Below are 26,851 nucleotides of genomic sequence, written 5' to 3'. Positions count from 1 at the left end.
CCTCAGGCCCGTCCCTGGAAGAGAAGCTATTCTCTTCATGCGATCTTTCTGCTGATAGGACGGCGCAGTTTAGCTTTAAATCCAGGCAGAGTCTGGCTGAAATGGGTCCTAGAACTAAAGTTACAACCCAGTTTCACTCCAGCAATAAAGCGAGGAACTGGGCTGCGGCCCCCAAGGACTTGAGCTCTGTCTTCGTCTCAGAAAAGCTTCCTGAGGCTCCGGTGTCAGCGCCAGGCGCCCCCCCATCAGCTGCTGCCTCGTCTCCTCAAACCCGTAGTGACAGTGGTGAGAGAAGTGCCTGCTTATTAGATTTCATAGCTTCTTCTTCTCTCCCTTGCTTTGCTGCACACAATCAAAGCAGTAGTTTTTCTTTCTTTCCTCTGGAAATATTTTCACTCTTTCTAACCCTCACCAAATAATCCTGCACCTTTTGCAGCAGCTACATCTATTCTATCTCTTTGGATCAGGGGTGGGGAACCTTTTTCCTCTCAAGGGCCATTTCAATTGTTTCAGTCGGTCGAGATTTCTTGATTTTTTTTCTTTTTTGCCTGTGTTTTTAAATTACCTCGAGGGCCGTACCAAATGGTCTCGCAGATACGGCCCGGAGGCCGGAGGTTCCCCACCCCTGCTTTGGATCATAATTGGTTTAACATCATATTCTCCACTGGTCATTATACTATTTTAGTTTCTGAAATGAAATCATGCTGACATTTTCATCACCTCTGAGATTATCATGCAGTGGCGGGATCTTTACATCTTCTCCTAGTCTCTGCTCTTATTTCACCCCGCTTGAAACCTTTGTCCAAATCTCGGTGGACGGGCCTTCTTATGTTTCCGCTCTCCGCACACATTGTGGAAATGGTCTGTTAAATTCCTGAGGTGATAACTCAATAATCTACTGTCTGTTCCCCCGCTGAGTAACACCCTCTGGCGCATGCTGACTGCTTGGTTTAACAGGGATGCGCACAGGGATGGAGCCCAAACATAATCCGAGGCGAGCTGATTGTGCATGCCACTTGGCCAATCCTTTGTGCTGTTATTTGTTTGTCTGTGTCCGTGTCCTCCGTGATATCCAGGGAAATAAAGAGGCTCCTCATGGAGACGGGGGAGATTTGTAATAACATTAATTTAACTGCCCAAGACTGATGGGAGTAAACAGATGCCTTGCACAATAACAGATGCCTTGTTAGGGACTGGAAACAAACTATAGCTCTTTTTCTTTTTAAATGATTATTAATCTATTGCAGAAAAAAGTTTTTTTGGGTCAATGTAAAGCAAAATCAGATTTTTTTTACAAGACAATCTCCTGTCTCCCCCCTCCTTGAGTCTAAGAATGTCTCTCAGAGTGATTTATAGATGTCTGATGTGGCAGGACGCTTGTGATTCAGTGCAGGGGAGCATTACGTCTGCACAGAGCCTTCCAGACATCAGTTGTAGGATTTTGTTGAGCTCGATACAAGCAGGGCTCAGCTGCCAAGAGGCTTTGCAAATCGTATGCCCGGACACGGCTTTTGCTATAACAACTAACTGTGTGTGTTTGTTTGCTTGTAACAGCAGGTGTTGCCGTGTATCCACAACAAGAGCACATCCAGCCCATGCTACCAGCATGGGTTTACAACGACAGCCTCATCCCAGGTTAACATTATACATAATATCAGATTTACACTGTTTTGTGGGAAATTTATTTAATTTCCAATGAAGCCGATAACTGAGTTGTATTCCTGTCAATTTCTGGCATACATTAAAATGATCCTTTCTGTTTTTTTCCCATAGAAATGTTCCAGAAGGTTCTTGAATTCACCATGACTCCTGCAGGGATAGACACAGCCAAGCTCTACCCCATACTAATGTCCTCAGGTCTTCCTAGGGAAGCACTGGGGCAAATCTGGGCGTCAGCCAACCGCACGACGCCTGGAATGCTGACCAAGGAGGAGCTCTACACTGTACTTGCACTAATTGGCGTGGCACAGGTAAACACCTCAGTCAAAACAAATGATCCCTTAGATCGACTTCATTAATCATCCCCCATGGTGTTCACAAAGTTGCGCCATGAACTCCATACTGAAATAAGATGTTTTTGAAGGGGGAAAAAGAGGTAGTGCATTGACTTAGCCCAGGGCCTGTGAAGCATTGTAAGCCCAATATATGGCCGAGTCCCTATCAGCCGAGTTTGGCAGCAACTTCTTATCATCCTTAGCCCGGACCTGTCACCGCCACCCCTGGGAGGATGAAATTCTGCAGGCAGATCACGCAAAACTGCATGCCACTGCTTCCATGAGAGGAGTAATAAAACACCATTGTTGATGTAAACCTAGAGCATAAAAAGCAAGCACAAAAAAGTGCTCTCTCCTGGAGGTTAGAGTCTGACAGGGACACCTGTTCAAAAGGAACTTAACTATAGAACAATTATTTACATACAAACATCAGCCTTTTTTCCTATTTAAGTAATTATATGATGAAATCAGATCAAAAGGTTCCTTTAGCCGCTGTGCCATGACACCTCTATTGATTTAAATGAACAATGTATTATTCATTTGACAAGTATTGTGTAAGTGAGCAGGTGTTAGTAATGAGATGGCATTGACTAATAAATACAAGTTATTTAACTATGTGCTCTATGAGTAGATTTGACTGTGGATGAATGCTCATTATGTTTTTGGATTTCCAGTTTTTAAGGATGGTCTTCTTGGCGATCGATAGGCCAACAAATAGTCGTTTTGTGTGTCTCAGTGCTATTTCAACCAAGGATGAATCATAATTATATATAATGAATGCACTTTTCCGTGGAACCGACCTAGGTGTATACAGACAACTGATTCTGTTGTACAGTTTTTGTATTGTTGCAGAAGTAGCTTACAGCAGTAACGGCCCGTCCACACACAGGCATGAAAAAAATCTTGATGCTGGGCGTGTCTGAAGCTTGGCGATTTTTTGCGACCAACAACCAATCACATGAATCTCCCGCTCCCGACATGCAAAGCAATAGCAATGTTAAAACGAAGTAAACTGGATATAAACTCCCCAAACAGGCGAAAACCTACCAGTTTCACCCACTGTCTCTGCCACCTCCCTCCATGCCTGGTTCCTCCGGTTCGTTTCCCGGTAAATAGTTCTGGTCGTAAAGAACCGGGTGATTTGCTACCGTAATTTCTCGTTTGGAATATGAGGAAATCAACTGCGGTCTGGCTCTCCCAGCTTGAACATTGCTCAACTTTTGATGCTCACGATGCTTGCAAAGCCATGCTCCGCTCCCCACAATGCAGTTCGGCGAAGATTAAAAATCTTCTACGTCACCCCATTCAAGTGAATGGGCGAAGCTTTGTTTTTCATGCCTGTGTGTGGACGGGCCGTAAGTCGTCATGATCGTAAATCCTCATCCATTTTTTTCAATAGTTTTTTAATACAATTAAACTATATAGCACCAAGGAATCATTTTTTGGTTTTGGTATTTTCATTAGATTTGTGGCAGTAAGAAAAACGTCATAATAAACATCACTTGTAATATACTTTAAACCTGTCTCCTTTGTTACAGAGTGGCCTCCCAACGATGAATGTAGAAATCCTCGGTCAGTTCCCTTCTCCACCTGTGCCCAACTTGCCGGCCCTGGCTATGGCCCTGGCCCCTGTCATGCACCAGCAGCAGATGATGACCAAGCCCCAGGTTTCCATGGCGATGGCCATGCCCACACCAGCACCACCAGTCATGACCATGAAACCCACAGCCCCCGCTCCAGCCCCCTCAAACACTAACTTCATTGCCAGTTTCCCTGTTGCACAGGTAACAAGGTCATGCTTTAGTCCTGAATGTTCCTTTAGTCCTGAATGTTCCTTTAGTTCTGAATGTTCCTTTAGTCCTGAATGTTCCTTCAGTTCTGAATGTTCCTTTAGTCCTGAATGTTCCTTTAGTTCTGAATGTTCCTTTAGTCCTGAATGTTCCTTTAGTTCTGAATGTTCCTTTAGTCCTGAATGTTCCTTTAGTCCTGAATGTTCCTTTAGTCCTGAATGTTCCTTTAGTCCTGAATGTTCCTTTAGTTCTGAATGTTCCTTTAGTCCTGAATGTTCCTTTAGTTCTGAATGTTCCTTTAGTCCTGAATGTTCCTTTAGTCCTGAATGTTCCTTTAGTCCTGAATGTTCCTTTAGTCCTGAATGTTCCTTTAGTTCTGAATGTTCCTTTAGTTCTGAATGTTCCTTTAGTCTTGAATGTTCCTTTAGTTCTGAATGTTCCTTTAGTCCTGAATGTTCCTTTAGTCCTGAATGTTCCTTTAGTTCTGAATGTTCCTTTAGTCCTGAATGTTCCTTTAGTCCTGAATGTTCCTTTAGTTCTGAATGTTCCTTTAGTCCTAAATGTTCCTTTAGTAGATCTCAGCTGACTTACTAACCCTCTGTTGGCTCAGGTGACCAAAGCCGATGACGACGACTTCCAGGACTTCCAGGAGGCTCCGAAGGCAGGAGCAGGAGAACTACCCTTCACTGAGTTTCAGGGGGAGTCCGGTGGAAGCTTCCCCCCCACCATCGCACCTCAGCATCAGAACAGGTAATGGCTGTGAGTGCAATTGAGACGCAGAGTAGGATTAATGATTAATTAACTATAATTAAATATTTCAATACTGCAAAACCCAATTTTCATTCCATCTTACTTAATTAGCTATATCTTAAAAAGCTGAAGGTTGTAGATTTTCACTGCCTGAAATGACCCTTATGCTGAGTTGACATTTCAGGAAATGCATGAAAGTATTTAGTATTCCTCGTTATTTCTGTCTCCTTTCACACTGGAACTAGTTGTGCTTTTATGCAGAAAGAGATGGAAAAGTTTCCATTAATCAGGGTCCAATATTCAGCCCTTTTTTGCTATTTATAACTGAGCTATTCTGCATAATATTTGTGTCTTCTTGCTTTGTCTTTCTTGCAAACTGCACAGTCAGACACACTGTCTTAATATCTCATAATAACCTCTCTAGAATAGCAATGGGATTGGGTCATCAATTAATAAATTCATTTCAGTGGACAGTAGATAAGCTCATTTTTTATATTACTTTCCAAGCCCCTTTGGAGATACCTCCCTTCCACAAAGAGAAAGCTGAAAGGCAGTTATCCTTTCTAAGACAAAGAGAAAGAAGGACAAAAATACCTCATATCTAAGTCGTGTGGGCGTTTTCAAATTCTTCCTATTTCTACTCTGAAAACATACGCTCTTGACTTTTTAGGCAATAAAGGAGGATTCCCCACAGCCTGAGATCACTGTCTAATTAAATGAGAAGCTGAGAAGCTCATGTTGGTATGGCAGACATAACTTACTGTCAGATGTGCTACAGAGAGAAGAAACTTGTGTTCTCTGGAGTGTGGCTTTCTTTGGTGTTTTGTATTGAAGTATCCCCAAAAATCAGCTACTTTTTACATTTTTATTTAAAAAAAGGTTGTTTCTCACAGTGGCTGCAAAACAACGCAAATGGAAATACAAATAGTTTAATTGCTTGTGTGATACATACTGGAACAACAGAAAAGTTATACTTTTAAAATCAAAATCCTTATTTTATTTTATAGTGATTTAGATCCTTCGAATGGTATCAATCTTATTTTTTAACTCTGAATAAGAAAGCAACTAAGTAAACTCCCCAAAATAAAAAAACTGTTCTTTTAAATGTAAGTTGATTTAAGTCAAGGTATATGTAATGGACAAGGGATTACATTATTTTATTTGTTTGATGATTTTTTATTTTCTTTCTATGTGTTTTGTTTAACACAATGTTCATGTTCACTTGTTTGTTTACTCTAGTCGACATGCATTTTTTTTTCTTCTTATAATTGAGGTGATGTGCATAATGCCACACATTGCCAGCCTTCAGTGGTAATTGAACACGTCAGTATTTTCATGTAAAAAGCTAAATGATAGATTACGTTTCCCTCAGCTTCCATTATCGTCACAATAAAGCTTTTAACAAACATTCACCAAACTAGTGAGCGTGGAGCAAATGTTCAATCAGCTTATGGGGATTAAACTCTACTTTTGAACTATTCCTCGTGTCTGACTGAAGCCTTTGTGTCCCTGCAGTGCGCCCGCCTTGCTGACTCCAGTGTCTGGGTCCTCGTCCGCCTCCATCACAGCCTCTGATAAGTACGCGGTCTTCAAGCAGCTGTCTGTGGATCAGCCTGCAGAGCCCACACCCCCCGTCTCAGGTACCTTCTAAACCTCACATAGAGTGGACATGGATTTGTTAGGAACAATATTTGCTCTCCATGTAATGCTGCAGGCAAGGCCAAGCAAGTTTATTTATACAGCACCTTTTCAACACAAGGCAATTCAAAGTGCTTAACAAAGATGAAAGACATTAAGAGCATTAAGAAATAGTGCAGCAGAAACATTTTATAAAATGACGGTGAACCCCGGGGGAAAAAGCAGGTCAGGAAGGGAGGGGAAAATGTGATCCGTAGATATTTAAACTAACTCATAGATAATGTCACTAGTGAGTATAGGCAACTAATGCTTCTCAAAGTCTAATATATTATCATTTTGATCAACCTCAATCTAGCCTTTTTATTACTTATTCAATAACATTGGTCCCTTAAATGCTACTACTGCAACCTAAGGTGTACTGTAATAGTAATGCAGAGGAAATGATTCCCAAAGCAGCCAATATGAGGACACAGTTTTGTTGGTACTGTTTTAACTTCTTGCCATGCAGACTGTAATAAGTGTACAACTGCTTTCCTGTTTATTAATCTGTTCAAACTTTATCCATTGCTTCTATGTGTTTTGAACCAGATGGAGGAGACAAATACAGTGTGTTCAGACAGCTCGAGCCACCTGTTGACAAGAAACCATTTGGTAAGAAACTCAGCCCCGCTTTCCTTTACTTTCAATAATTTTCTGTCTAAGACACTTATACTAACACAATGTTTTGAGTATTTCTGAGACAATTCCTCTGGCCTCTTTGCAAAATGACAAAGAGGACTTGTTGGGCTCTGAGATGGTCCCTAGTGTGAGATGTCCTCTAGTTAAACCTTCTTTTATAACTCGGGGGACGTAAGGTCACTACAATGCCATATTTAATGCAAACCTTTTTACGCTGTATCCTGTTTTGCAAGCCTGCCGTGTTGATACCAGTATGTTTCCCCTCCCTGTTTCATTAGAACAGTTTCCGATGGGGACAGCTCTTACAACTCCAGTAAGTCATGGTTTGCGGTGACCTTCCCTTGGCATTGTCAGGCTCCATCTCCTTAATGAGCCCATTAGTTATCTCTTTTCCACCGTACAGCGGCAGTGTGAACAGATTCTCTGTTTCAGTCATGCATATCTTATACTGCTGAGGATGAACAAGCGCTGAAACACTTTTCAGACTTTTTCTTTGTGTTTTATACGAGACAGACAAATATATATTCTTTTTCTGCTGCTCTTTTATACTTTGTGTCATTTTTCTCCTTGCAAAAACACATCCATCTTAACTGGTAATTTCCGTTCCAATTGAGTTTCATTAATTTATCTACAATAAAATAAAACAGCCCACTCTATATACAGTAATGATAACAAAAGGTACAAACTTTTAAAAGTTATCGTTAAGACTCACATCTACCTATACAATATAAGCAAAACACACAAATCCTTATTTATACCATTGGCTCACATAGCTACTCAAGTACACTGTCTAACATATTCTGACTCATTCTGTTGACGACATTTATTTTTACTTTTCAGTATTACACTTTATTGTATTGTACAATATAAAAACTCATATATATATATGTTGCTGGTGTATAATCAAAGGATATATTTCTTCTAACATTATAAATGGTGGTCTCCGAGAGCTGTGTTACTTCACTGGGAGAAATATTCACCTTGAAAGTTGAAGACTTTCAGAGACAACAAGACAACATAACTTGTTAAGATGGACTTTATTTTTGCAGAGTTGTTTCATCATGTTCTGTTTTTCAATGTAAACAGGTCTTTGCATGGTTGTGCGGGACTGTGTGTCTTTAGATGACGTAGGTTTTTGTGCAGTGATGTAGCATGCGGTTGGTTGGACACTCATTGACCAACAGAGTCATAAATAATCCAGAGTCTTCCTTTCTTTTAGGATTTAAGAAGTTATGCAATCATGGCTGGTTCAGCTGTCAGTTACCCTTATTGTCGGCCATGATGTTTATTTTATATTAAAACGTTGTCTTTGGTTCGCAGGGGAAGGATTTGCAGATTTCAAGTCTGTCAGCGCTGATGATGGCTTCACAGACTTTAAAACCGCGGACAGCGTTTCTCCATTAGAACCTTCAGACCAGGCCAAGATCTTTCAACCTGCCTTCCCTTCTGCTTTCCCAACCTCTCAGTCTCTCCAGCAGCTCCCACAGCAGCAGCAGCAGCAGCAGCCATCAGTGTCTCTCTCTCAGTCCAAAAATCCTCTCAACATGGCCGACCTGGACCTTTTCTCTTCTATAGCTTCTTCTGTTGCTGCCCCCTCTGAGACAAAACCCAGCACATTCCCCTCAGTGTCCGTGCCCCCCTCTCTAGTGCTCCTACCAGGTGGAGCCAAACCTCCAGGGGGGGGTACGGATGATTTTGGGGATTTTGCCCTTTTTGGCACGGCCTCTGATGCCGCTCAAGCTTCAGCCCCAGGAGGAGCTGTGGCAGTGCCTCAGGACGACTTTGCAGACTTCATGGCGTTTGGCAGTTCTGGTGGGGAGCCTAAAGGCGAGAGCGGCAGTGTGGGGGTCCCGGGGGGGGAGACCTCCACTCAGCAGAGACCTCAGCAGGGCTCAGACAAGTACGACGTGTTCAAACAGCTGTCTCTGGAGGGAGGCCTGGCCTACGAGGACACTAAGGAGAGCGGCGGCGGCTCCTACTCCTCTCTCAAGAGTGACACTGATGACTTTGCCGACTTTCAGTCATCCAAGTTTTGCACCGCGCTCGGGGCTTCGGAAAAGACTCTGGTGGACAAGGTGGCCGCCTTCAAACAGGCCAAAGAGGACTCGGCTTCTGTCAAGTCCCTGGACCTCCCGTCCATCGGGGGGAGCAGCGTAGGAAAGGACGACTCGGAGGACGCGCTCTCAGTGCAGCTGGACATGAAGCTTTCGGACATGGGCGGAGACCTGAAACACGTGATGTCGGACAGCTCTCTGGATCTGCCGGGTCTCTCGGCCCACCAGCCCCCCGCTACAGGTGAGGAATTAGTGCGATTGCTCTGGTGAGGCCCCCCCGCCCCGTCAAACGCAGTATTAGATCTAAGGGGCCTCTCCTCCTCAGTGCCCTCTTGAGACAGACTAACAGGAGGGCAAAGTAATGAGGACCTAATTAAATGTAATATGCTCAAATACTGAAGACAGACGCAACACTACATGAATAACATATCAGATTAGACGCATCATTTAGTCCATTCTACATTTCATCGTTCATCTCATTTATTTATGTTTTTATTTATGTATTTATTCCAATCCTTAGTTCCTTCCTCCCTCTTTTTATTTCCTCCCTCCCTACACTCATGTATTATAATCGTAATGACTGAAAGGTCCTGGCCCATATCTCTTATTTATTTTCAAACGATCGGTGGTTGGTTTGGATGTGATGGCCATCCTAGTTCATAGCGAAGGTCTGCTCCTCTTTTGTAGAGGCGTGCGTGTTGTTGACGTGCCGTCCAATCAAACGGAGAGGTTGAATTGAATGCCAACAAGTACAGAGGTTATTACGGTGGCGATCCCGTTTTATTTATTTTATCACAGGTTTTGCACAATGGGCTGCGGACAAAGGCATTGTCTGTAAGCCATCATTCACCTTCTAACGCTAGGCATTAGGTTGGTGCTGAGCGCATAACATCATTTTGATTTGCTGAACATTAATTGTTTCTTTACATATTAAACAAGCTATTTTGAAATAGAGCAACAGCTAATGTGTCACAAATGAAGCTGGGATGTTGGCCGCATCATAGAGGATGCTATTATCAGGCCGTTGAATGGCCGGTATTGTATTACCCTGCAGTATTTTGAAACACCCCATGCAGTATTATTTAAATCAAATGGCCGTCTAATTATGGGATGTTTTCATAGAAGTGTGTTGGCTCTTCTGTGTTGGCTCTTCCCCCGCTTACCTCATGTCCATGAAAGTGAAGATGCATTTTAAATTGTGTTGTTGATGGGTTTATTATTTATTGAAAGACATTCTACCCAGTTTTGGTATTAATCAGGTTATGCACATTTCAGCTCTCCCTCCAGTGGTTGTCATTAATTCATTGAGCATTTCACCTTCCATGGCTCATGTTACACAGAAAACATTCAACATCAGTTCCTCTTGTAACCTGAGGCGGCATGCAACCGTTGTGAAGCCTTGCAACTCAAAACATTTTAGTTTTTCATTTTTTTAACTTTTCTTGTAGGCGTTTTTGCTACTGCTTATATCAGTGCCCAGTTTAACATTGATACATTCCCAGGAAGCTTTTACTCTCCCGTAACAGCTGCTCCACCTCTCCCTGTTTTCTCTTGTTTATCTGATGTTTTGTTCTCCGAGAGCTCTGGGACTGACCGGTTGTTAAAGTGTAGCAGGCCGAGCACCTCATTATGCTTTGCACTGTGTTATCGGACATGTTTGTAAACTTAAAGAGACAGTATTTTTTTTTTTTTTCCGGTTCCTTTTGAGGAATCTGGTTCTATTTATTTACTCATTTAAAATTATTTGTCTTTTATCTGTGATACTGCGGCATTTATTATCACGTGTGGCTCTACGGTCTGGCTCTCTGAGAACATAATGACGTTAGTGTTACCCTTCCTGCCTTGCTTTTTGCTGCAGTGTGCCTGCCTTTACAATTTGTGAAATTGACAAGAAAATAATACAGAATACCGTTTTATGCGTAACAGCAAGCTGTTTTTATGAAAGGAGAAAATGTATACAGATTTAATAGTGTATTTTTATTACAGGAATATGAGCTCTTATTATGAAAGACTCCTTGATCTTGTTGTGATTTGCAAACTATGTAAATTAGCCAACAGTATTTAGTAAGATGACAATATTTTAGGTTACCATTCCAAACCAAACATTGTTGTCTTGATTACTTATGATGTGCTATTATTTAGGGGATCATAAGAGTGTGTGCACATTACCATGCTTTGACAAAAAGTACTGTAGCAAAGAAAAAGGATACTGTCTCTTTAAATCTGTTTCTGCATCTGTGATTGGATGTAATTAAAACCCTATCTGGGATGTCAGGTTAAAGGATTGCCCTCTTTGTCTTCTGTAACCCTTTGAGTACTTGAACAAGACAATGTCATTTTGTACGCAGATCAATGCAGGCATTGTGACCATCTCATTTGCTATTGGAATACAAACCAGGACAAAAATCCTATTTGATAATTGTAAATGTATAAAGATGGCTGCCTCTTAAATTGTGAAGTCCTCACTGCTCCTAAAGTGCAGTACACAGCCTTTCCAAACAAGCATTGATCCCCCCCAGGTCCTCAAAGGGTTAATGCTTCCTGCCTTGAGCTTGAAATATGTTTTCGACCTGGCTTTTCAAGTGTTCTGTACTCTTATCTTTTCCAAAACACCTGTTGCTTTACATCCTAATGGGTAAAACAAAGTCTGTCATCTCCCCAGAACTGATTTTAGTCTGTCAATGTGCCTTCTCATTCTAGTTCCTGCTTCTATATCCTCAGATTATCTTCGTTTTACCTTCTGGCTGTTTGTTTTCTCACTTTTTCTCCTGAATCTGCATGCCCTTGTATACTAAATGACTGGAATCTAATTTTACAAGTGTACGTTTGACAAACCTCTTGTAATAATAGACCTCTTTCACAGTACTTTGTGACCTTTCTCTCTTTCTCTCTACTCATACTGTCGTAATAAATATTACTGTTGGTATTGCTCAAATGCGTACCGTCTTTATTTTTTCTCCTTTCCTTTCTTGAGATGCCACAAATTGATCTAATGACACAAAGCGTACAGCACTAGGTCCTTGTCAATTTCACAAATTGCTTTTTGTATCTAAGGGGCTGTGTCATGCAAAATAGGAAGGGTTTAACAAGGTGTGTGTGTGTGTGTGTGTGTGTGTGTGTGTGTGTGTGTGTGTGTGTGTGTGTGTGTGTGTGTGTGTGTGTGTGTGTGTGTGTGTGTGTGTGTGTGTGTGTCACATAACTGTTTCCTGTCCACACAGTTTAAGGAATAGAGCAGAGGTAGTGACAGGAAATATATTTGATTGATGTTGTTTGAGCCTTGAGACAAAATCCTTCAGGTTCCACTTAGTTTACAGAGATCAGCTTTTATTGTGGTTATGAGAGCTGTTTGTCACAAATCAGAACAGCAAGTGTTGCCAGTGAAAAGGGAATTGTCCGCTACAGAAAAGCACTATTAGTATTTATTGTGTTTCCCCAAAATGATGGCATTATATTTTTTGAACATGATTCAGCTCACACATCAAAACAACTTGTTTATTGCTTCCGAGGTAATTTGTTAAAACAGAACTCTCTAAAATGTGGGTGAGGGTATTCATTAGTGTTACAACGACTATCATTAGTCTACAATAATAATAATAATAGAGGTGTCTGCATTGTAGATATGCTGAATTACAGTGTATGTGATTGCCTGTGTGTTTCAGAGTTTATTTTCACATGATTTTGAATGACAAAATATCTGAAGGGGGTTATTTGACGATGCATCTCATCAGTCCACTATTGCTACACGGAATAGATGATGCTACATAATATGACAGGGAAGTTATAGGATCAGTTCTCCCAAAATAACAAAATATGTCTGCAATTATGTCTGAGAATTTGGCACAATGATTGAAAAATGCCATATAAATTATTCAACTGAAAAATCTCTTTGAAAAACTCTTTGCTCCAGGTCATCCACAGAGAACTGTATCATATGGACTATGTCTAAGGTTAAAAGTCAGTCAAATGTGCAGAATATCAAAGGAAACCTGGGATATTGTTTTTAGAAAGGAGGTTTCTGTCTTTGTTTGTAGTTCTCAATCCTGTCAGCACCAAAAACAACATCTGATGAACTTGTATTTTATTGGCTGAAGGTGGAAATGTCAGACCGATATATCAAAACCTGTCTGCAGGGTAAGGCATCACTAGTAGGTGAAGATAGCTAATACACACGAGGAGCCTAAAATAGATGACATAGTGATAATCCAATACACATCTCAGTCCTTCTTCCAGGCTCATCAATCTACCTATCATGACAGCATCTATGCTATTCCTAGGAACCACCGGTATGTCTGTGTTGTCATTACAGGAGACGACGACATGAAATTTGACCCCTTTGGGACCTCTGCTCTCAGCACGCTGGCCAGCTATGACTGGTCAGACCGGGAGGAATGTCTGCCCGAGGTCCGAAAGCCTCAGGGCTTTGAAGGAGCTTCCCTTCCATCTTTAGTGCCAGCTCAGAGGAAGGAGCTGACCTTTGGCAGCACGGAAAACATCACAAGCCGCTCCGTAGCAAAGATCACAACCTCCTTCGCCACCGAGGACAGCTCATCCACAGACGACAGGTTTGAAGCCTTTGCTGATTTTGGCTCCAGCGAACAGGGAGGTGTGGATGACGAGGACGACTTTGGGGATTTTGCCAGCACTGTTTCTGAAAAGTCCGACTCGCCCGCCGCCAACGCTGATGCCGGCTCCGAGGGGAACCAGAGCGAGGCCTCTGATGAGTTTGGAGCCTTCCAGGCGGACAAGCCTAAGTTTGGCAAGTCTGACTTCCTCAAAGCCAGCGCTCAGACCAAAGTCAAGTCCAGTGAGGAGATGATCAAGAACGAACTGGCGACCTTTGACCTGTGTGTTCAAGGTGAGCTTCAACATTCATTTATCTATATATTTTTGGTTCTGAGAACATTTGATTGACAATTTTTACTCAATAATCAGCCATTTAATTGATCAAGAATACAGTCATAATTGCAGCCCTAAATCACTCGTTTAGAGAAGAAGAAGAAGAAGACATACTTTATTTATCCATCACAAGGAAATATCGTTCTGTTGTGTTTAGACACATAGCACACACAGGGAGGATATACATGCACAAACACAGAGGATAAAGTTTCAAGGTTAGGTGCCTTGCTCAAGGGCTCCTCGGCAGTGGCCCAGGAGGTGAACTGGCACCTCTCCAGGTACCAGCTAATCCGATTTTTGTTGTTGTTGGTCCGATCGGGGCGTGAACCAGCGACCTTTCGGTCCCTAGGGACTGAGCCACTGCCGCCTTAGAGCATGTCTACTTTTAAATTGAGAGATGCCTCACAGAATTGACTAGAACTCAAGATTATATATTTAAACAGTTATTTCCAAAATTCAAAATGACTCAGTTTACAATCATATTTCAAGGATTAAAAGCTGGGGTAGATAAATGTGTGCATGCTCTCTACCAATTTGCTGCTGATAAATATCAACATGTTGTGAAACGCTATAAACCTGTGGCTAAAAAAAAAGACAACAACACTGTCACTCCTCTCTGCCACTCACCCCCACATGTTAGGCCCCTCAGATCTGTAATTAGGCTGTTAGACGTTAGATGGCAGTGTTGAGATGACCGCCCCGCTCTAATGGCAGTGACTGCTGAGATGGATTAGCAGAGGCCAAGAAATCCATGAGCACAAATCAACCGTATCCATCAAAAGGCTGTTCTTATTTAAAATGCTGTTTGCTGGTGTCATGCTCCACGAATAATTGATCAGCCTTTCCTGCACGGTGATAAAAGCTAATTTGACCAATAGATTTAGCTCCCTGTTCTTCGTTAAATGTGTGTGAGGAAGAGGGCTCTACTTTCTCCTCCTCACCCAGTGCAACAGTAATCTGATCATGGTGGAGCCTCTGGGTTCTGTGGAGGATGACGCATGTCTCTGTGGGTGGTGGAGGAGTTTGAGGGGGGTAAATTACCTGTGTCTGGACAACACACACACGCACGCACGCACGCACGCACACACACACATGCACACACATGCACTAACTGCCAGCCCCACTGGAATAGCCTGTGTTTGTTGTGGTACCCTGCCAGGATTTGTCCGTCTGTGAGTCCCTATGAATAATTCATACCTGAATATTTGTGCCTCTGTTTTGTAAGCAATTATTTTTTGTCACAAATGAAGTATTTACTCATGCTGTCCTTGTCCGGGTGGAATTAGCCATAACAGAATGGAAGTATAATGATTACCAACAAACAGGTGCATATCTCATCAACATGGGATGCTGAACTGATAGCAGAAAAAGTTATTTAATATATTTGTGGTTTTCACTATCCTGTCTTTGCCTTAGGCTCCCACAAACGCAGTCACAGTCTGGGCGATAAGGAGATCGGGCGTTCCCCCCCCTCTCCGGCTCCAGAGCAGCCCTTCAGAGACCGATCCAACACCCTGAGCGAGAAGCCCGCCCTGCCTGTCATCAGGGACAAGTACAAGGACCTGACTGGGGAGGTGGAGGTGAGGAGGGCCGCGCGCTAAACCACATGTTAGCGGCGTTATCACCAACAATATCAGCGCAGTACTCAGCAATGTGAAATGCTACAGAAATGTTCCTCAGTTCTCTTTTTCCTTTGTGTTTATTTCAGATATGTTTGTGCTCCTTTGTTGCAGGAGAGCGAGCGCTACGCATACGAGTGGCAAAGGTGTCTGGAAAGTGCTCTGGAGGTTTGTTTTTGTTTGTGTGCTGTCACACATTTGTTTCAGGATAAATCATTTTCTTCCCCCTGCAAACACCTCAATGATTTCCATTTATTTTTTTATGTAAAATGTCTCAAAGTCTCTGCAAAGCTGAATATCTGACAGAAGAAAACATAACACAAATACATAACACTGTCTTGCCGTTACCTGAAATATTTGTATTCACGAGGGCACAGGATTTTCTTATTATTTTATTTATGTTTTTTAAAGAGAACACTTATTGTGAGGGTGGCAATCACAGTAAAAGGGTTTTTGGCCAAAAAACAAGACTGTTAAATCAGACTTTGTGGTATTTTTGTCAAAGAACTCACATGCATACATAAGGCATACACTACTTGACAGAGGTTAATATTGTAATAGAAAATGTATACAGTGGGTGTGTGTATATATATATACATAATTGTAGCTTCTGTCTCCTCACATTAAGGTCATCACCAAAGCCAACAACATCCTGAACAGCATCAGCAGCTCCGCTGTGTGCACCGAGGTCATCCAGTCTGCTCAGGGCATGGAGTACCTGCTGGGTGAGGAAACACAAGCTTCACACACTCACACACACACACACACACACACACACACACACACACACACACACACACACACACACACACACACACACACACACACACACACACACACACACACACACACACACACACACACACACACACACACACACACACACACACACACACACACACACACACACACACACACACACTACTATAAAGAAGCCAGGAGTAGCTGTATAGTGTGAACTAGAGGCTGTTAAAGAGGCCTTACACCTCCTGAAGGACAGAGAGGACAGACAGTGAGCTCTGGTGGGATGTGTTATCCCAGCCTGCTCTGAGGTCCTGCTCCCTTAGTGTGCCTCTCTGATTTTAACGAGCTGTGACTGGGAAACATGTCAAAGCTCGGCACCGAACACAGCTTGCTTTCCTGAAAATGTGACAAAAACACCAACCCAACATGTTTTTGTGATTTTTTGTACTTGTGTATTTCCTGTTACAGGTGTGGTGGAGGTGTATCGTGTCACCAGGCGTGTGGAGCTGGGCGTCAAGGCGACGGCTGTGTGCTCTGAGAAGCTGCAGCAGCTGCTGAAGGACATCAGCCGCGTGTGGAACAATCTCATGGGCTTCATGTCGCTGGCCAAGCTCGCTGTAAGTCACTCAAACAAAAGGAGATCTTTCTCTAGAGCACAGGACAGTTTTTTAAAGTGAAGCTCCCAAACACATAAAAATAATCTTTCAAAACATGTTTGTAGTGGCGAAATAAAACAGAGAATAAACTCAAACTGAAATTGCCTCTGAGATACCTGAAAGCAAATCTAACGCAGTAAAAATAATCCAATGTCCATGCCAAAGTATCCTTTCTTGCATTTATTTTGTTGTATTCCAATTATACAATACATCAAGAATAATAGTTTCACCTGTGGCTTTTCCTTAGTTTTCCCTGGTAAAAAAACCATATGCTCGTGATGGTGCACTAATCCCACCACCACCTGTCTCAATATATAATAATCACCAGATCACCCAGTGCCCAAAACTGCCTTCTAAATAAAAATGTATTTAACGATGATTAATTTAATATTAACATAAACAGCTAGAGAATAAGTGTTTTAATAAATAAATAATATGAATCAATATATTGCTCCAACGATGTTCAAACTCTTCAAGTTCAGGTACACACATACACATGTGGCTGCCAATGGCATAATGAAATACTAGCAAATCCAATATCAGCAGTCCATTAGCTCAAAATCAATGATTCATTGATTTGTTTGCGATGTAGCTGAGCTTTCAGATAGGTCAGCCTTCAGATTCAATGGGAGGACAAGAATTGTATAGATTTATTTATTCAGCTTTCTGCTACCGTCTGTAAAGCAGAAACCAAGGAGCCTTATCGTATTTCAAACTTCAGAATAATGACACAGCATCTCAAGGAAGGGGCAGGGAATACAAAAAGGAAAAAATGTTTAATTTAAGCTTTTTTTTCTCTTAAAAGAAAATATATTTATGCTGGTCGTGTTTGTTTTTACTCAACACAGCTGAATTCAAGGCGAGTCTTTCTAAAAGGTTGATGATGCTCGGAGATGTTTACTGTAAGCAGAGTTGTTCTCTCTGCTGTTATTATAAGAATATAAATGACTACATTTAGCGGTGCAGCAGGAAGTAAAATATGTGTGTTTTTTTCTGTGTAGCCTGATGACACCTCCCTCGACTTCTCCTCCTGTATCTTGAGACACGGCATTAAGAATGCCAAGGAGTTGGCTTGTGGTGTGTGTCTGCTCAACGTTGACTCTCGCAGCAAGGTTAGTGTTCACACACACACACAGAATAACTAACCGGACACATGTTTACAAAAATGTTATGCTCATCCACACTGGATAACAACTGACATTTCTTTGGCTTTGAAACGTTTTGCAGAGAAAAGAAGAAAGCACTATTGGACGTCTGTTTAAACGAGTATGAGACATTTAACTGTCAAATATATCTCACTCAACTCTTTCCCACTGGGGGCCTATTCTGCTCTTACCGACAAGCATGATGGGGGGGCAAAGTGACAGGACTCACTTCTCTCCACTGCTCCTCTCCCACACTGTACTGTAGATGAAGGGAATCAGCCAAAATCACTTTGGGATTTCTTGACCTGTCGCTAAGGCCCACCCCTCTTAGTTACCATTTCTATGCCTGGCAAGCTATCCGTTTTCACAAGTCACATGTATCACGTTTGAAATGACCCAAAAGCAGTTCCACTTTTCAAGCCAGACTTGATTTTAGTGAGAATAATGAAAGCTGGCAGAGCAGCCTTTGCTAGCTATAGAAGGGGTTTTTGCCCCCACTCACTTGTTTTGTGGCCACACACATGATGAAAGACTGAGGCTGAATCTGAATGTCCCTGGTAAAGATTGGGCTTCCTCACCAGCTTATGACCGTAAGCAAACCAAGCTTCCTTCTATTGCAGTGCAGAAATAGTTACTGTAGTTTGAGAAATGATAAAAAGTACAATCACACGGCTATCAATGTTAGCATAATCAGGTTAATTTGCTTAGCATACACCTGTCTCTAACAGGACCCTAATGTGAATCGCTTCAACATGAGAAGAAATGCAAAGCTTGTTGTGCCTTGTTAAGGTTGCTCAGATTTTATTGGACAATCACCGTAACGGATAATAATGTACACTCTTGAAATAAGTGAGAGAGGAGAACTGTCACTTTGGCACCTCAGGGGAGGTTGTTGCACTCTGGGATTGGTTCTTCAAGGTCACAAAGGTCATCACTCTGTCTTGGATGGGTTTCATTTTCTGTCCTGTCTCCTTTCTCTCCTGAGGTAACAGCTCACCTCCTTGCAGCTAACAATCATTGGTGTTTCTGATAAGTGTTCACTTATTATCTCCGGCTGGTGCAGTATGTGCAGAGCTGCTGTGTGTCTGCCTCCTCGCCTACAGAGGCTGTTTCTTCGACGTGGGTCTAATGGTGTTCTGGACCCTGAGGTTCAGAGGGCAGGACGGTGGCGCTGATTGTTTCTCACGTTCACCCTGCTGCTCACTCTGCTGCTCAGCCAGGAGCAGATGGATGGTCCAGGAGAGATATGGCTGACTGAGAGGCATCATGGATGCCAGCAGATGTGGCTTACACATTATTCATTACAATCGACAGAGTTCCCGCGGGGTCTTAATAAGTCTTCAATTTGATAATCTGAATTTAAGGCCTTAAAAAGGTCTTAAATATGACCCAAAAAATAAGAAAGGTCTTAAATATGATTTAGAAGGTCTTAAAAATGATCGGATTTGAAAGGTACTTCTGTGTTGCGATCGCGTCTAAATGTGTTTTGGGGGAAATGTCCGGGCTGCAAAGTAACCAGTACGGTAATAGCCTTTCAGTTCCCCCCAACAATTTGTATTGAATTAAATCAACATGGAACCAGTAATGACTAACTTTGTTTCCCCCGGCCCCTTATTGGAGAACACCCAGCTAGTAACCTAGCAACCAAGCTTCAGCTAGCGGCAGTCAGAAAATGATGTATCTTCGAATCTACTTACAAATTAATATGGGGAAGTGTAAGTTCAACCGTATTTGGTTGGAAAACATCTAATGTAGTGCTTGGTTGAAACCAGTGGAGGGGAACGTGTTTCACACACACACAAACACGCACGCACGCACGCACGCACGCACACACACACACGCTATACATACACACTTTTTGTCTAACACGCTAACACAGTTCTGTGTACTGTTATGCTGTTATGTTCAGTCATTGTTCTCATGTTGAACATGAATACATTTACTTTGTAAGTAATTATGGGACGTATTTCTTCTTTCATAGCAATTTTCCTTCATACTTTCTTGCTGGTCTTAAATAGGTCTTAAATTCTATTCAAAGTGGTCTTAAAAAGGTCTTAAAAAGTCTTAAATTTGAGTTGGCGAAACCTGCAGGGACCCTGAATCGAGAATAGACCTGCACACAAACACACTCTCTCACCTCCCACTCTGCGTAGAGCCAGCCTGAAATGAATGCAGCTTTATTTTGTCTCTGTGCCACTAGCATGAGATTAATAAGCCATTTTCTAATTGCATTTTTAGCAGAGCCACTGGTGAAAGCGAATATAAAAGCCAAGTGGAGAATAGCATCCCCTCAGAGTATAATGAAGTGAAAGAAGAGCTCAGGCTGCTGCAGACGGCACTGATTGTTGAAATGTCCTTTAGCGAAGAGGTACTGATTTGTTTTTCTACCAAAGGGACTGAGGGGAAGAGATGTTGATGTGCCATCAAAGAAATGTAACCGCAGAACAGCTCAATAGCTCCTGCTTTATTTGTGCTGAGTATTTCAATGTTTGCTATAAATGTTTTATTCCTATTGTTGACACAAATGGTATTTCTTGTTGCTGTTGAACGGAATATGTGTTGGTAGCATCTGTGTCTCCTTCAGGTCAGGAGGCAGCAAGGAGCCGCCTGCAGCAGCTTCATCACAGTTTGTCTGCAGTCATGTTTTATCATAAGTGATCGTTTTCTGCTAATGATGCTCCAGCGCCTCTGCTTAATGATAAATGCTCATTTGAGCAATTAGAGGGAGAAGCACTGAAAACATTCAGCATTCCTTTTTATATACGTATATATATTAATGCAGGTTTCTGAAGTGCCTTGAGTGTTTGGATGGATTGTTCTATGTAGCTTTTACTTGAGGAAGTGTGGCAACAGAGCAAAGAGAAATATGGATCTTAGATTTGTTTGCAACCTGTTGTTGACCCGTCTCTGTCACACTCTGCTGATCTGCACCTCAGGGGACCAGGGTCCCTAAACAGTTGAATGCATGACTCTGTTAATCCCACGCCTCAAAGGATTGGGAAATGGCAAAATGTCAGTCTGGAAAAGTTCAGTATAAAACAAATACCACATGACAAATCATTGTAGATTTTCTTGTTTGTTTGCTAATATGGCTTCTGATTTATTTCATTACTGCTTTTACGCTCACAGTGAAAGCATTGCAGTAATTGATACGGGAGGCTCGTACCGACAGATGAAGGTCATCTTTGGGAATGTTAAAGTGAATCAGTCCAAAGTTGTGTTTGACACAGGCTTTGGTGAAGAAAATGTGTGTTGCGTCTCTTTTCACCTCAAAGTCTAGATGTGCAGAATGTTCAGATCCCTCTGTCAGTAGTGTTCCGAAACAAAGATGAAATTGAAATGTTCTCTGTCTTGTTGAAGCCGATAATAACAGCGACAGAACAACATCTGATTGTCTATCACATTTATATCACTGGCGTTCAGTCACTACTTTCAACATGAAACCGTTTCACAGGATCTGCTGGACATATTTCTGTTCCTGTTCAAAGCATTTCAAAACTGAAATCATGTACACCCTTCAGTGTTATGCACAGAAAGTGAAGCGCCATGACGGTAATGGTGTCCTCTGAGAGAAGCCTTGCTGAGGAAGACTGCACTGATTTGCTACCATGAGCATACTCAACAGACATTTCATCAATATTTGCGATCAATCAAGGCCAAATGGGTTGAATCTCATCTCTTTGAGAGGGAATATTTGAGTCCGGAGGGATAATAACTTGGACTCAACTCACAAATATACTGGGAGCCGGTTGCTCTGTCCTGACGAAACAGCTGATCTGCTCGCTGCTTATTCTGCGCAAACTTACCTTTGATCTGGACTTTGCATGCACATCCTGACTCCTCTTGCCCTTGCAGACATTGATTAGGAACAATACCAGGAGGGTGAGGGTAACTATGCCTCGCTTATTTTTTGTTCTTTCATTGTTGAAGAATAAAAAGCAAAAAAGAAGACCTGGGTAGTTTTGATTATCATGTAACCTGGTAGAGCTCAGTTTGATCCCGCCTTACACGAACATGCAGCTGCAAAGGTCAGCTGTATTATTGAGGAAGATCTGATCGGCTTGAAAGTATGAATACTCTCATTGTGTTTGAGAGTAGTTACTAGTGCATGTGCTTAGAAAGTACGGCAAGCACTTTGGGACAATCAGTGCGTTTTAAATAACTTTATCATTTAAATACAACATGGTAATGTAATCCCAAAACGTTGAACTTTTACATAAATGCCATTAAAGTCTCTTGATTTAATTGTAAAAAGTGCATTTACTTAGTAGTTTCAATATAAAAAAAGCAATTAATGAAAACAACATCCATATTTCATTTCTTAGAGTGTAGTGGCTGCATGTACAAAATCTGTCAAGTGAAAACTGAACAATTGGCATTACACTTACTGCCACACAGGTGAAGTCTAGGAGGGAGTCTGAGTGGGTGAGGGTGAAGGGGGGAGAACAGGTGAGAGAGGGGAAGGCTCTGCTGGGTGTCTTTGTGTTTCACTCTGCTGCATCCCCCCCGCTAACATGTTCTAGCTTTGGCTGGCGGAGGTGCAGGTTTGTGCAAACAAGTAGGCCAAGGCACAGAAGAGCACTGAAAAGGAAATTGCTCTGCTTATGTGAGTGTGTGAGGAAGCCCTTCATCCTGCAGACTGCTTTCAGACAGGTGGAGAGCCTCTGCTGTGTTTTGTATGCAGTTGTTGCTTTCTGCATGTGTCTACCTTCTGTGTGGGAGGCTAGGATTCACTGCACATGACTCATTCCCCCTCATTTCACCAGGGATGCAAACTCTGAAGCAGCTCATCACACACATTAGGTTCTCCTCGTTACACACAGCCCTCAAGTGGGGAGCAGATCATCAAATTGTTCATTTTCTTTGGCTTTTACACAATTTGAGGTTTTCAGCCACAGAAGCAAATCGTATTATGGAGCAACGAGTGTGGGGTGCCCCTCTGGACATGTTGCCCTTTGTCTCCAGCTAAACAAAATGAAGTGAAGCGTGTCTGCTGGTACACAGCATGGACAAACCTTCTGCACCCTTACTCTAAATGAAACGATGGCTAATCTTTCTAGCCAGTTTGATGAGCAGATATTTAATAGCATCAGACTCTTAACTGCTAAATACTGTAGAACTCTTTAGATAAATATGATGTTGCATAAAGGCAATGATAATCATGTTTGTGTGTCAAGCCTGAGGTCAGCTCTACTACTGACACACTGTCCTCTTAACCTCAGCTGCTCTATTGCTACTAAAATGCCTCTTTAGGTAATTCAATGACTGTCTAAACTAAACATAATCTATTATTTCTTTATTTAGTCTTCTATTTGCCCCTATCCCTATTTTCCCATAAATATTGCTCTGAAAAGAATTAAGAGACCACTACAAAATTATTTCTTTCTCTGGTTTTACTATTTGTAAGTATGTGTTTGAGTAAAATTAACCTTTTTTTGACTTTATTCTATAAACTACTGACAACATTTCTCTGTGTTGGAATTGAACAGACACGGGAAAGGAATGGCTGCCATACATACTGTACATGTAGAGATTGCGATTTAAGAACAATTTTGAGTGGTCTATTTATTTTTTCCAGAGCTGTATTTATTCTTCATCACTTGAAGACGTGTGTATGATTATTGTATTAGTTTTAAGATGACTGCACTTTTAGGAAACCGTCATTTGTTTATATTTCTTCATTTAGACTACTATAGGTTTTTGAATTATTTATAGGCTTTGTATTTATTTTGCATAAACGTGGACCAGTACTTGCTTACAGCGTAATGCAGACGTGTGTTTGTACACATGGTAAATATGATTTCCTTGCATTGCATGTAACCCATGTGTGTTGAAGCCCTTCTCTTGCCAGAGGCTGAGATGTGCGGCAGCGTCAGGAACATGGAGGATGAGCTGCAGTGCTGCTCTCATATAAACATGTGACTTTCTAGTATTCAAACCTTAACCCTTGGGATGCATTAGAGGCTGATACATCATTGTAACCCTATCCAGAATGAAATCACCACACAGTAAAGGCATAGGAAAGTGTCTCATATCCTGCTTCTCCTCCTGTGAGCTCAGATGGGTTAATGCCTCTCTCTGATGCAGGTGTGTGATCTCTCCCCCTTTCGCTCTGACAGGCGTTCAACTCGGAGACGGACAACTTCAAGCTGCTGTACGGGGGCCACCAGTACCACGCCAGCTGTGCCAACTTCTGGATCAACTGTGTGGAGCCCAAACCCCCCGGCCTCATCCTGCCCGACCTGCTCTGAGCCCTGGGCTGCCGCTGCCATGGCAACGGGCAAAGGCTAATCAACACCAGATAGGTGGACTGACAACGCGCCTCAAACTGCACCGAGTCTGTATTTATGTGTTTTTATTCTGCAATCTCTCTTTCGTCACAACTAAGCTGTCCCAGATCTGGCCATTTGTTATGATGTAAAGTTTTATATAAATATATATGTACCATCTATGCTGTTATTGTTACTCTAACTCTTTCAGAGAAATGTACTAAACATACGTCTTGTTTTCACTGCTGGAAAAAGGTCATTATCAATTTAATATCTTGAGTCATATTTATATTATTAGGTGTGCAATAAGATTAGTGACACTGGAGGAGGACGGCTGTAAACATTGTGAGTTTTTAATTTCCCTTGTTGCTTTGTTTAGGAGGATATTTATTCATGACTCTCTGTTTCGACTGAACCAGAGCTGTTGAATTATACACCTTTAATTGAACTTGAATTACATGTGTTGTTCGGGTCTGTTTGATGACACTCTGAAGCTGTGTTGGTTTTAATAAGACATCTTTAACTTTCAAACTGAGGCAGGTGAATACCTTTTTGTTAATTGTGTTGAATCGACTGCTTTGAATGTTTTGTTGCACTCTTGAGGAGAATTACGAAACTCTTTGGCTATTTAAATTATAGATTTGATGTGTGTAGAAGTTGGGATTTTGGGGACCTGAAAGAAACCATGTTATTTGGAAGTTTGGAACAAGACCCATTCTTATCTAAACTACAGAACTACTAGCTACTTGTATACAACAGTGTCATGCTTCAGCAGTGTAATTATGACTGTAGACTGTATATATGCCTATGATTGTGACTAACTGTAATGTGAATTTGATGTAAATAAATATGCATACAGTTTAATTACTATCAGAGATGATTATATCAGTGAGATTTAAAGTCTGCCTTCAATTAAAACTCATACCAATCACTGTAATTGAGCGTGTGTAAACAAAGATTATTATTGACATCCTTCCTTAGCAACCGTTGAAACGGCGTTCATGGGTCTGTGAGCAATACTCTGATTATTAAGGGGACGGGGAGGTCTACAAAAACTTAACAAAGAAAAGCGTTTGCCTGAATTTAATAATAGTTTCTAGAATACTAGCTTTTTAATCCTGATTAAATAAACAAGACATTTAATTAGCTAACATTAGAGGCTCTTTTTGTGGGAAGTATTTTCCTCCTATTTCCACTCTTTATGCTAAACTAAGCTAACCAGCTTTTGGCAGTAGGTTTACATCGAACATAGTTTGAGAGAGGTATTGATGTCTTATCTTACCAAATATTTCTATATTTTCCTTTACCACACTTGACATCAGCTGTGTTTATTTGCTTTAAAAGAAGTATGAATGTGTTTGACTCATTTATTGTGCATTTCTGTTTTGAGCATTCCAGCTTTGAAAGGAGTCCTTTCACTTTGACATTATTCTACTGCTCTTTGAGAAACATCCTCTTCACAATGCATGAATGTTGCCGCACATTTTCCCTCCATCCCCCCATAATGTACTTTCTCTCTGCCCTCATCTCCATCAATTTGCAACAAAATTGAATAAATTCCTCTTCGACGACCCTGCAGGGGCTTCGCTGGCGGTTGAGCTCGGCCAATCACATGAGGTGTCTAGGGGCTCTGTGAAACTACTCTCATTATCCTTCTCCCACTTGTGTTCAGGTGTGCTCTCCAACATCCAATTTATCTCCGGCCGTTCCCCAATTCATTTCCTGCAGAAAATGGATTCCTCTACTCTCACGGTGAACGCCGGGATTACAGAAAATTACAAATGCTGAAATCAATTACTGAATAGAGCTGTGTAATTGGAAATGCAGACCGCCCGGGCCTGTCATCTTTACATCTATTGTTATCATTATCACTCTGGGGAGAAGCAAGATTGAAGAGATAGCCCACTGTGCGGTATCGACTGCTGCTCTTTGGTATTTCACGCCCATAGTCAATCACAGTATTGATTAAAAAAAGCTGCTTCTGCGCTTCAACGTTGTCTTTATCTTGTGAGAAGATAAAAACAACGAAAAGGTGACACTTGGTGACACTTGTTTCCCCACACAACAGACTGTATGAGCCAACCTCTCCCACTGTGCTTTAGATCAGGGGTTCCCAAAGTGGGGGTCACGACACCCTGAGTGGGGTTCACGAGATGATTACAAAATAAAAATGGGAAATAAAAAATTATTAAAAAAAATTGATTTTTTTTTTTTTTATTATTATTATTTTTTTAATTATTATTAATAATAACGTTTGCATAGACATTTTCAGTGGCGGACTAGCCATCTGTATAATTTGACAATCCACTAGCGCAGTGTTTCTCAAACTTTTTCTTAACCAATAAAAAACACTCATGGACCACCTAACTCCACAAATATCCAAAAACAATAGGCCTGCTTACCCATTCCAACAGTATATAACAAATTACAGCCTAATAATGACAGCTTAACCTTCTCTATATCGCCTCGTTCACACATTAAATCAACAATACAAATACAGATTGCATTTAGTTCAAATGCGATTTAAAATCCTCTCAGGTTTTACACCTCTTATTATGAAATGTAGACTACATTTATTATGTAGTATTATTTTAAACACGAGTTTATGTCCGAGCCAA

General features: G+C 41.6%; 1 protein-coding gene across 7 annotated transcripts in view; it reads left to right on the top strand.

The window, feature by feature from the left end:
• synrg (synergin, gamma) overlaps nucleotides 1-25,170 on the top strand; it is a 34,678-nt gene extending 9,508 nt beyond the window's left edge. For 2 of the 7 annotated variants that reach the window (XM_010773898.1, XM_010773885.1), the window contains 15 exons: nucleotides 1,558-1,635; nucleotides 1,774-1,970; nucleotides 3,533-3,778; nucleotides 4,395-4,534; nucleotides 6,050-6,174; nucleotides 6,761-6,823; nucleotides 8,171-9,145; nucleotides 13,211-13,759; nucleotides 15,217-15,380; nucleotides 15,534-15,587; nucleotides 16,048-16,144; nucleotides 16,632-16,780; nucleotides 17,821-17,931; nucleotides 18,047-18,085; nucleotides 24,084-25,170. In XM_010773898.1, the coding sequence (XP_010772200.1) occupies nucleotides 1,558-1,635; nucleotides 1,774-1,970; nucleotides 3,533-3,778; nucleotides 4,395-4,534; nucleotides 6,050-6,174; nucleotides 6,761-6,823; nucleotides 8,171-9,145; nucleotides 13,211-13,759; nucleotides 15,217-15,380; nucleotides 15,534-15,587; nucleotides 16,048-16,144; nucleotides 16,632-16,780; nucleotides 17,821-17,931; nucleotides 18,047-18,085; nucleotides 24,084-24,215 (3,119 nt within the window). In that variant the 3' untranslated portion in view covers nucleotides 24,216-25,170. Of the gene's footprint in view, nucleotides 1-6; nucleotides 286-1,554; nucleotides 1,636-1,773; nucleotides 1,971-3,532; nucleotides 3,779-4,394; nucleotides 4,535-6,049; nucleotides 6,175-6,760; nucleotides 6,824-8,170; nucleotides 9,146-13,210; nucleotides 13,760-15,216; nucleotides 15,381-15,533; nucleotides 15,588-16,047; nucleotides 16,145-16,631; nucleotides 16,781-17,820; nucleotides 17,932-18,046; nucleotides 18,086-24,083 lie in introns of all 7 variants that reach the window. The other 5 variants (XM_010773893.1, XM_010773877.1, XM_010773861.1 and 2 more) reach the window with 4 other exon arrangements.
• The last annotated feature ends 1,681 nt before the right edge of the window (nucleotides 25,171-26,851 follow it).

The sequence above is a fragment of the Notothenia coriiceps genome, unplaced genomic scaffold (assembly GCF_000735185.1).
Source record: "Notothenia coriiceps isolate Sejong01 unplaced genomic scaffold, NC01 NC01_scaffold00000339, whole genome shotgun sequence".
Lineage (NCBI taxonomy): Eukaryota > Metazoa > Chordata > Actinopteri > Perciformes > Nototheniidae > Notothenia > Notothenia coriiceps.
This window is presented reverse-complemented; position numbering and strand designations above follow the sequence as displayed.